Here is an 11,766-nt window from a genome sequence, read left to right on the forward strand (position 1 = left end):
CTTTCCTTGTTATATTTGTCATTGTCGATATTTTATATTTGGTCTGCACGATTGCATTACTTAATTAAATAGCTGTTTCTTTTATCTGTTGTTTTTTTTTTTTGTTCTCAAAGGTTAATTTTGATTCCTTCAACATGTGACCTCATCATTCTACATTTGGGCGCCCACTAACATATTTAGCCCCGCCTCATTATTCTATGTGCCTGTCCCAAGTCAGGAGATTGTAATTTAGTGGTTGTCGTTCGTTGCTGTTTATCATATTTGTTATTCGTTTGTTGTTTTGTACATAGTTCAGGCTTTTGTTTTCTCGTTTGGAATGCTTTACATTTTGTTATGTCTGGGCCTTTTATGGCTTGCTATGCGGTATGGGGTTTGCTAATTGGTGAAGGCCGTACGTTGACCTATAGTTGCTATAACATCTACGTCATTTGGTCCCTGGTGGAAAGTTGTCTCATTGGCAACCATACCACATCTCCTTATTTTATATTGTACTTACACCAAATCACAAAATGATTGTTTAAAATTCCATAAGCTTTCTGAAAAGCTTTAAAATTTATGCAACAAACAGTTAAATAAAATGCTTATACCATGTGCAGCTAATTATTTGAAATTGAATCCTTTCCCTCCAGGGATTGTAAAAAAAATGTCTTGCAATTGGATATTTATGTATTTCTCTCCTCCAATATTTCTTTTAAAATCAAACAGTTTTTGCAAAAAAAAACTTTATTCCTACATCCCAACATCTGTTTGACCAATGTAAGTCAAACATATTTTTGTGCGTTATAAATTACACCACAGACTTTGTTTATGCAAAGAATAAGTTCGGAAGTACATAATTATTACCAATTCACCATGATAAAGAAGGTTTATAATGTATAATGCCTTTCGGATTCAAATTAATTAAATTTGGTTAGAGTTGCAAAATTTTACAAAAACATGTAAAATTTGCAGTTTTGTAACAAAATATGCCTTTATCAACAACAGATAATAATTTAGATTGGGAAACAATATATTTAAGAAAATGATAAAGACTGTTTAATAATCAGTGTCCAGTTGGATTTTGCAACTTTTAGATATTTACCTTGCAAGTTAAAAAAAATACTGGGGAAATCACATTTTTGTTCATAAAAGACATCCTGAGTTTTTAGTAAAGATTGACATTTAAGACTAGTGTGTGAAATGCATTTCCTCTTTTACAAATGTATATTCACGCACGTATAGCCTAAATGTATAAATTTCAATCGACAAAGAGAGGCACGTTTTTACTGACTTTTATGCAAAAGAGAACTTTTCCCTTTATACACAATATTTTTAAGCAAGTACAATGTATCTTACAATCATACGACTCCTGATCACTTCTCTGTTTTCATATTTAAATGATATCAATGGATCTCGTAAAATTTACGGCTCCAGAATATCTTTCACAGTTGATTAGTATTTGAAACATCGGTGCTAAATATATCATGCAGAAATTTTCTTTCTTATGCACCGATTTGTTTTCCTTTTTTGGAAGAGGGATGCATTTTTTTTAAATAAAATGTTTGACTAAATGTCATGAAAAATGCATTGCTTGTTTTGAAATGGAATGGAAAATTAGTTTATTTTCAAAATGTTTTTATTTTAAACAACAAAAGGGGCTACTACATAATCACGATTGTGTAATCCCAATTCAAAATAAAGTTGAAATTGACAAGTAGCTTTGCAACCACTGTCATGATGATGGGTGTACTTGGTTCATTGGTCAATATAAAATAGGAGATGTGGTATAATTGCCAATGAGAAAACAATTAAACAATTTTAAAGTCCAAATGAAGCAGATTCAAGCAACTTTAGGTCACCATACGGCCTTTAACAATGAGCAAAACAAATACAGTATAAAGGCCCCGACATGACAAAATGTGAAAAATTTCAGACGAAAAAGCCAACGGCCTGATTCATGACAAAACAATAAACAAAAAAATAAATAGCTACCAACGAAAACTACTGAATTACACGGAGACTAGGGACAGGCAACCCTCCTCTAACCCGGGACAGTCATGTAACAGAACAACATAACTTTTAGTATGACTGAAACATAATCATCTCCGTTCATTTGTTGTGGACTTTTTTAGTTCACATTGAGGAAAATTTCCTACTCATGAAAATCTGAAAATCTACAATAGTTTTTTTTTAAACTTGCAAATAATCTAACATGGAAATAGTATAAAAAAATCCCTAGGATAATATAAGAACGAGACAACCAGACATAAATGCACAATAAATTACGTGTAACAGACAACAATGAAAAGATTGAACAATACGAACTCCCGTAAAAGTAATGCTTGGTTATTTTCAAACAAGAATCAGACGCGGTTGTGTTAGAACGACAGTGGTTCTCTATTGTACTAGTAAGAATATACAAGATGAGGTTTACTTAATCACTTTAGTAATACCTGTCAAGAGACATTACATCATCGATGTATAGCAGAAAACAATTTTGAAATTTAAGCCGAGAACCAATCCCTTTGGATGGACGCTGTTTTCTTAAAATATATATATATATATATGTCAAATTTAGAATTAAAATCTAAGTTGAAGGACAGTGTCTGCATGTGGCGTGTATATTCTCCTCACGTGTGGCATTGGTTGCATTATGTAAGATTTTCTGAGAAGATGTATATGTTTTATTCTTTTATCATGTAACAATTGTCAATTTTTAAAATATGATAAACAAATGGAGGTAATTTAAGCAACTATGTCTTCTTTAACAATCACGTCAAAGAATTGTTTTTGCAATATTAGGGCTTTTGAAATACCGAATCTTTCGGTGCTAAATTATCATTTGAGGACGTCAATTTATAATTCTACCGAAATATAGATACGATGAATCCAGTACATAAATAATTAGTTAACATGAATGCAATCTGTTATGTTATAATGATAAATATTTATTTCAGATTAAAATATTAAAATTGCAATTTCTGTATCTAAAATTATGTTAAAAATTTGAAGTAAATAATATTTTTTCACATGTTGCGTTTCTTTTGTTGGAGAGTATACAAGTCGTCACATTAATGGTTATTGACTAACTGGAACGGTTATTTTGATTCAAACACATTTGTAAAATCATGGCCAACGATTATGAATAAAAAGACATAATGGTATAGGTCATTAAGACCCCAATGCAACGACAAAAGTAACATAATGAAATGTGTTTTGCAAAATAAATGCTATTCACAAATTTCTTCCCAAAAGGTTGTGGTTGTGACCAGTTGCAGACCACATGAAGTCCTATGTTGCAAATGAATGATTAGAAAATTAAGAATAGCAGATTACCAATTAAGGTCAAGGTACAGTAAATGGGCTATGATGGTATGATACTAAACACCTAACGTGAGGAATTGTGTTTGATTTTCATATGATGAAGACATAATCTTTCAATCAGTTTAATTGAGGTCTGGAGCTGGCAGGTCAGTAACTGCTAGTAGTCCTTTGTCAATGTATGTATCATTGTCATTTTGCTTAGTTTCTTTTGTTACCTATTCTAATCGGATTCGGACTTCTTTTAAACCGAGTTTTACTGTGCGTATTGCTGTGTGTTTGTTTATTCTACATTAGCTAGAGGTGTAGGGGAGGGTTGAGATCTCACAAAACATGTTAAACCCCGCCGCATTTTTGCGCCTGTCCCAAGTCAAGAGCCTCTGGCCTTTGTTAGTCTTGTATGTTTTTTAATTTTAGTTTATTTATATGTTTTGGGGTTTAGTGTGACGTCCATTTTCATTGAACTAGTACACATTTTTGATATAAGGCCAGCTGAAGCCGGCCTCCGGGTGCTGGATTTTCTCGCGGTGTTGAAGACCCATTGGTGGCCTTCGGCTGTTTTCTGCTCTTTGGTCGGGTTGTTGTCTCTTTGACAGATTCCCCATTTCCATTCTCAATTTTATGTCACAGATTTTGGTATAATTTTAACTCATTGAACTGTCACTTAATATAAAAAAAAGTAAAATCACAAAAATACTGAACTCCGAGGAAAATTCAAAAAGGAAAGTCCATAATCAAATGGCAAAATCAAAAGCTCAAACACATCAAACGAATGGATAACAACTGTCATATTCCTGACTTGGTACAGGCATTTTCTTATGTAGAAAATGGTGGATTGAACCTGGTTTTATAGCTAGCTAACCTCTCACTTGTATGACAGTCGCATCAAATTCCAAATATCGAAGAAATAATGTATTTATCTCTTCTTTTTTCTTAAATTACATATATTCACCTATTTTGAAAGAATTCATTCTGTAATATTTTAGAAAATTGAAGAGATAAATGCATCATTTTTTCGATATTAAGTTATAGTTCAACGAGCCAAAGTTGGGCCAGGATCCCAGGCTAATAGAATTGTGTACCAAACTTTACAACTTTATAGACATCTCTATATGATTCATCTGATCTGATCAACTGATACGTGTTTGTGCTTGATTTGTATTCTCTCGTGTTGTTACAGTTAAAGCGTGTTCATTCTGAGTTTTTGTGCTTGATTTGTATGCTCTCGTGTTGTTATTAAGGTTAAGTTTTCGTGATAAGTTCCATTTCTAGGATAAACTATAAGCAGTAGATCAATTATATTTAGTGTATGGAATGATTGTAAGGTGTATGCCCATCTGTTAGGTTTCATCCGTCCGTGACCTCATATATATAATTGTAAGGTGTACATATCTGCCTGACAGGGTTCATCTGACATTGACCTCATTGTCATCGTTTATCGGTCAACGTTAAGTTTTTTATGGTTAGTCTGTTCAGGGAAGTAAAATGAAAAGGTCAATACAATACTTCCATGGTCTGTTTCTCATATACTATTATTAATAGGTAAACTAATTTTGGTGTGTGGAATTACTGCATGGTGTTCGTGTCCTTCTGGCAAGGTTCAGCTGACCTTCACCTCATTTTCATGGTTCATTTATCAGTGTAAAGTTTTCATGGTTAGGTCTGTTTCTCATAAACTATACGCAATAGATTAACTTTGTTTGGTGTATAAAATGTTTGTAAGTTCTACATGTCCGTCTGACAGTGTTCGTCTGACCTTAACGGCTCCGATTTACATGGATCATGGAAAATGTTAAGTTTACGTGACACTTGTAGGAAAACGTTAATCGTATAAGAGACTTTCAACATAAATTCAATCAAGTAAAGAAGGCGAGATATTTCTGTGTCTGTACTCTTATTGATTTTACCATAGATGTATTTTACCATTCAAAGTCGCGATCGGATAATTACAGAGAGACTAAACAGGGTGATAAGGAGAAGGAAAGGACGATAAATGATTTGTTTAATTTCAAAAATTTTAATAGTCAGGCTGCCCCATAACTTATCGTCATCGTTTTTATGCAAAGAATTCAACTACCAGTAAAATATCTTCCAAAAAACTATCAATAAAAAACCTTCCAAAAAAGTTTGGACTTCGATATATCCCTATTTTTTATCCAAAAATATCCATTTAAAAAGATGGAGAACTGACACACAATTGGTATCGTCATTAGGCAAACATATTAATGCATCCAAAAAATGGTGAGATGTCTTTTGTTGAATTATGACGTAAACAAGTCGAAAAAATGGAACGTTAAGAAAATAAGACTGTTTTTTGTTTTTTTATATTGGAACAAATTGTGATCTATTCGATATAGAGATATTTCCACGGATACCAGATGTGACACTTCCATGGATACTAGACGTGATATTTCCACGGATACCAGATGTGACACTTCCATGGGTACCAGACGTGATATTTCCACGGATACCAGATGTGACACTTATACGGTTACCAGACGTGATATTGCCACGGATACCAGACTTTTTATTACCGTCGAGTTCGTTCCTGTAATTTATAACCTTGAAAGTTTTGATGGCACCATTTTGCGGATCACTACACCATATACCTCCTTTCTCGTCAATTGTAACGAGTCTTCCAAAGTTATCATTGTCGTCTGTCTGTCCAACTCCAACCAGTTTTCCGAATCGATCTACCATATGTAGACATTCATCGTTGGAAGTCATCATGAAAAGTCCATTTGAACTGCCACAGAGTCCTAATGGAAAAAACTGTACACGGCAACTGTCACCTATTCCAAATAATGATAATGGAAATGGAACAATCGGCCTGCCACTCCCGTTGTAAGTATAACACGATTTGTCTTTTTCGTGAATCACTATCATTTCTTTGTTTTCTTGGTCGACCACAGATATGGCCTTCCTATTTTTGTCGTAAGCCAGTATACTTGGATATGCTAAAGTCTTAGTGTTGCCCAGTAACTTATCTAATCTGAACAATGGTTCTCCTCGAATTGAGTATACCTGCAAATTCCCTGTTCGTTTGATAAACTTTTCCTTACGCACCAGCAAACGATTTGGGCCACACGCCAGTATATTTCCATTGGACAATTCTACCAAATCAAGTGGATGAAAGTCATAGCAAGTTGCGAAGATGGACCAGCAACTGGATGCGTATTTCAGTATTAATTTCTTAACAGGAAATGTCCCCAGCAAAGTGTTAATGTCCGTTTCGATAACTCCACTACACTGCAGTTGGGGCGGTGTCTTTATCCTTATTTTTTCTTGTATTCTATCAGTCTGATCAAACTTTAAAATGAAATTAACTTGATCGGGCACAACATAAACTCCTCCATATTTAGACGCTCGTACAGAATGAATGATATGACTCCCGTCGTTGTTTTGTGGAATGTCTATAACAAAGTAAGATTGCAGTTTACAAGTAAACATTGTTCGAACTCCTTGTAGCAACAAGTGTAGTGGGATTGAAAGTTCATCCTCGTCGTTTTCGTCATCTGGGGAGTTGTTATTAACGATTGAGTGAATGTGAGACTTAAAGCACTTTTTACAAAATAATGAACCACAAACAAGACAAAAACTTGATATTTTTTCTGTTTTCTGGCAGTTAAGACAATACTTTTGTGGCTTTGGTATATTAACGAAATAATTTGTGATTAACTGACTAGGTCCTCTCTTTGGCAGGTTAAACTTAGATCGACACAGTGGACATACTAAATCTCTATTGTCGGTTTTTATGTCGTCGGAATAATCTTTTATGCATTTTAAACAAAACGTATGCCCGCATTCAAGTATCTTTGGTAATATGATTCCGTCAAAACATATTGGACATGTAAATTCTTCTGTCGTCATCTAAAAACAAAAAAGATTTAACTATTTTAGTGTGGTAGAAATCTCTTTATCAAGTACCATAATCCTAGCTGCAAATGATAATCTCGTACCGCAGCATTCGATGAATTACGATAGAAGTTGGATGGAATATACGTATGATTGCTTACATCCACGACATTTTGATTTTGGTGGGAAATTGTCTCATTGGCAATCGTACCATATTGATAAACTGTTAGGATTTGGCAACAAACTGTAGAGAGTTTTCTATCTGGTTCGGAAAGTTTAACAATTAACATTTACGTGAGTAAACAGATGGGTTTTTTTTTCAATTTCCCATTTATTTTATTTTTATTTACTGAAAAAAGCAATCATCAAAGCAAGATGAAAATTATGCCAAAGCTACATGGGAATTTGTTTGAAATGAAAAAGAAATAGAATTATGCAATAATTGAGTTTTTCTTTTTCCAATTTATTTTTTTTTAAGTAAAGTTGGTGTGGGGTAAACGTCAATGCGGCAGCAACTAAACGACGCAAAATCCATCGATGGTCTTCAGCTGTAGATAAATGTTTATAAAATGTGTAAAGCTCTGAATCACTTGGTGTCTGAGTAAATATGAATAATTTAAAAGAGATTAAAAACATATGGCATAAACACCATATATCATAAAAGACAAAATAAAAAACATTGTATTAACCGAATCGGTTCCTGGCTTGGTTCAGGCATATGAATTAATATGTGGTGGGATTAAAGTAGCGTTTTAGATGTCACCCCTTTTAATATAGATCAATGGAATAACAAAAGATACACAGAAGAATGCACAATAGAAAAAAAAAACAGTTAAAAAAAAGCACTTACCTCTGAAATACCGATAAAATAAGTAGGGAAAACATCAGGTATAAACAAAACAGTAATACATTATAGCATGTCAAATATTGTTCGTAATCACTGAAATCATACTCAAATTACTTCAAAAATAGGCGGAAGATGACTTCAACTTTACCACTCGGAACCCTTGATTCAATATTTCCTTGTAAGCAGTTACCCTCTATCAAGGAAATCATGGTAGGAAACGCAAGCAATGGAATATCTGGAATAACCTGCTAATAATATCTATAGAACATGACGTCCTATACTTTTATATTCGAGCGGCGGCACTACTTAGTAAATTTCATACTGTAACGTCTGAAACAATTTAGCAAGACATGTTCTTTTGTAATGCAAAAAGTAATTTGTATTATATTTCAATGCAAAAAAAAATATGTTTTTCCATGTAAACAAATTTCCTAATATATGCAGTTAACAAAACGAAAAAAGTTTTTCAATGAACCAATTTGTGTACGTTTATTATACTGTGTTGGAAAATATCTAAGTCTTTTAAATAGGGTTAAAATATTGTATCAATTATCAATTTCAATTTTGTCTTAATTCATATGTTTTATGATTCTGGGAAAAATAATAGGAAATAACCCAATGTCCTTCCTTTCAAAATTTAAATAGCCGAGAGCAGTTGCTATAAATTCATGAAGGAGAAATGACAAGATTCTTATTTTTACTGCACAACTTTTATGAAACTTTTAGAGAAAATGTTATATAAATATTACTAAGTACCTTTTACACAACACCAACGATGTTTGACAATATTTCCGTCTTTATCACCACCCCAGACACACAGAAACCTACAGTAGACTCAACACATAATTCAAAACAAAACCACCTTAATGACATGGATTCAATTCATGTTTCCTCAATTTCCTATTCCGCCTTTATAGTTGTTTAAATAACCTCAAATCTGCACTAAGGCTAGATGGGAATATTTATCATTATTAAAAAAAAACGGAAAATAAACGAGAAATGTGAATTAGCCAATCTGCACTCGAGAGAGTCCCTTACGAGAACTCCTGATGAAAGGGCGTCCATTATGACGGTGCAGAATTATGAACAGATAATAAATATCAATAAAAGAATACAAATGATAATATATATGGATAGAATTTCAAAATAGATATAAATCCATTGTTATTTGATACTTACTGCCTTACGAAAATATTACATGAGAATGGAACATGCTTTCGATTTTTGTTTTTGTTTTTCGTCGTTTGGTTGAGGATTCATTGACCTATACCATGCAGCATCTACATTTTTCATACGTTGCACATTTTAGTGAGAATGATTAACAGCTTTAGAAAATATATTAGAAAATACAAGAGGAAGATAAATAAAAATAAAGAGAGAGAAAATATTTTGTCGAAATGGTACTGTTCATATCATTAAAGATGAAGAACACTTATATCTAATTAAATTCTTAAAGCAAGAATATTTCCACGCTGTTCCTTTGCTTTGCATGGGTTTTATAAAGTCAATATGGTTCCTGTGTCATGAATACTACATATATATCATTTCTTTTTCATTCTAAAAATTGTGAAAAAAATATAAAAATATTGGTCATATTAATAAAACTAACAAATCAATTATATCCTTGTCGTGCACACGGAAGACAACAATAGTGTGACACTGATCAATATTTGGTTTTCTGAATTGGGTAGATTTGGTGTCTTTCCATCTTGGATTGAAAAATAGCAGGTAGCAATCGGTTTAGATCTTTTATATGAAATATGAAAATTTTGAGAGAGGAATGCAGTCTATTTGCAAGACTTTTTAATCTAAATGAGAGAAAATTATATTTAGTATATTATCATTATGACTGTTTCTTACAAATACTTTAATACAGAATAGTTTTGTCTGATTTATTTTTTTCCTAACTTAGCCATATCGGGGTGGATAGCTCGGATCATCTTTAATAAAGAAATCTATATAGTAAATTTATCCATTTTGTTTTGTTGTGAGAAAACGTGTTCCATGACCCCAATTTTCAGTCTGGTACAAGTTTCTGAAAGCAAATTATAAGAAATATCTTCTCATATTTCATTTAAAACTTCGATCGTTTAAAGTTCTTTCTATTCAATCAAATTTGTTGTTTTTTTATGTCTAATCTATACAAAATCTGACAATTTTGCAAAACTTGTAGCATGAAAAATAGCTCCGTGACCCATACATTATATTACTTTTTTGTAAAAGGCATTATATAAACTATACAATTTGGCAAAGTCTTAAAACATTCTATCGTTTTTTTTTTTTTTTTATTTCATTTTATAAAGATCCCTACCAATCTTAAAAATAATATCATTGGCCAGAATGAGTTGTTTTAAAGACCCTTTCAGGTAGCTTTAATGTTGAAGACATTATAAATATAATAATACGAGACGTGGTTTGATTCCCAATTCCCAATGGCATAAGAGAACATGATTTATCTATTCCCTAATATGGAATTAAACTATAATTGCAATATAAAGTCAGGATTCTACTTCGTCAAAATTATCTCTCCATTACGCCACCTAATTTTTATAATCGTAAAAATGGAACCCATTGTAGTGATGACGCTGTCAATTTAGCTCTTGAAAACCGATAAATTTATCCACATAGCATCATTACGATTCTTCTATGCCAGTTGTATTTTAAATGACAAATTTATCTACTAGTTATTATGCATCATTAATGTACTTTTATGCATTTGGTCAAATTAAAACTATTGTCTGATCGGTTGTTAGGGGGAATTTTTCGAAAGTTCAAATATATTTTAAAAAATTCTAATTAAATATTTCATGGAAGGGCAGACTAAAAATTTTCAGAGTTTGAAGACTAATTACCCTAGATAACACACACAAAAAATGAACTTTTTTTGAAGTTATGCATTTTTAAGATCCACTTGAAAAGTCTGTCTTCAAGTAATTTTAGAAAAAAATTTGTTATTCGAACACACCTAGTCTGTTTTTATGACTCATTAGAAAGGTATTTCACTTGACCCATACATTTCATTTTTTAGTACGGTAAATTTCTAATGTTATTATATCAACATAGAGCCTTAATATATAAAAATAACAGAATCTGAAGCGAGATGATCATGTATCAAATATTTTTCTTTTATACGTTTTCAAGACAAAATAGTCAACTCAAACACGCCTGAATATAAAAAGATGTACTCGACTTTCTCTTTTCGATGGACTTATTGCACATTTTGGGATTTTTTTCCCAAAAACCTGTAGCCGGAGGCAGAGATGCAAATTAATGATTTAAAATGATCAATCTATTATATTTCTTTGGATTTTTTTCGGCGGAATTTATGCTTATGCACAAAAAAGATCCACATGTATTTGCACCTACTACAATCGACTGTTTTGTGAAAATTTGTCTATTATTTAAAAGATTACAAATATCTTGAAGTTTCATACAATAATTTAAAGTAAAAACACATACATAAAATGCTTAAAATCCTAAATTAGGCACATTCATTAATTAAACTTTTAAAGTCCATTGAAATAGATGTAAACAATTCAAATTTACCAACTTGTCCTTTTTACCTTCTCTAACAAAGAGTTCCATTTCTTTTGTTTAATTTCTACTGGGTTTCCACCTGAAGATAAGAAGATGTGGTATGATTGCCAATGAGACAACTCTCCACCAGAGACCAAATGACGTTAGATTTATAGTTCACACTTTCAACAATGAGCAAACCCCATACCACATAGTCAGCTACAAAAGGCTCCGAAATGATAAATGTA

General features: G+C 32.3%; 1 protein-coding gene across 2 annotated transcripts; it reads right to left on the reverse strand.

The window, feature by feature from the left end:
- Nucleotides 1–5,297: 5,297 nt before the first annotated feature.
- LOC127728240 (uncharacterized) lies at nucleotides 5,298–8,867 on the reverse strand. Of its 2 annotated transcripts, none has more exons than XM_052235510.1 (2): nucleotides 8,759–8,867; nucleotides 5,298–7,170 (listed from the first exon to the last, which is right to left on the reverse strand). In XM_052235510.1, the coding sequence occupies exon 2, from the start codon at nucleotides 7,168–7,170 to the stop codon at nucleotides 5,623–5,625; it is 1,548 nt and encodes a 515-aa protein (XP_052091470.1). In that variant the 5' UTR covers nucleotides 8,759–8,867; the 3' UTR covers nucleotides 5,298–5,622. The 2 variants fall into 2 exon arrangements, with proteins under 2 accessions (XP_052091470.1, XP_052091471.1); XM_052235511.1 differs by lacking the exon at nucleotides 8,759–8,867 and adding an exon at nucleotides 8,006–8,224.
- Between the last annotated feature and the right edge of the window lie 2,899 nt (nucleotides 8,868–11,766).

The sequence above is a fragment of the Mytilus californianus genome, unplaced genomic scaffold, assembly GCF_021869535.1.
Source record: "Mytilus californianus isolate M0D057914Y unplaced genomic scaffold, xbMytCali1.0.p SCAF_2, whole genome shotgun sequence".
In the NCBI taxonomy this organism is placed as follows: Eukaryota; Metazoa; Mollusca; class Bivalvia; order Mytilida; family Mytilidae; genus Mytilus; species Mytilus californianus.

Coding starts and splice junctions, on each gene's coding strand:
- LOC127728240 (XM_052235510.1), bottom strand. CDS start 7,170: ATGACGACAGAAGAATTTACATGTCCAATATGTTTTGACGGAATCATA.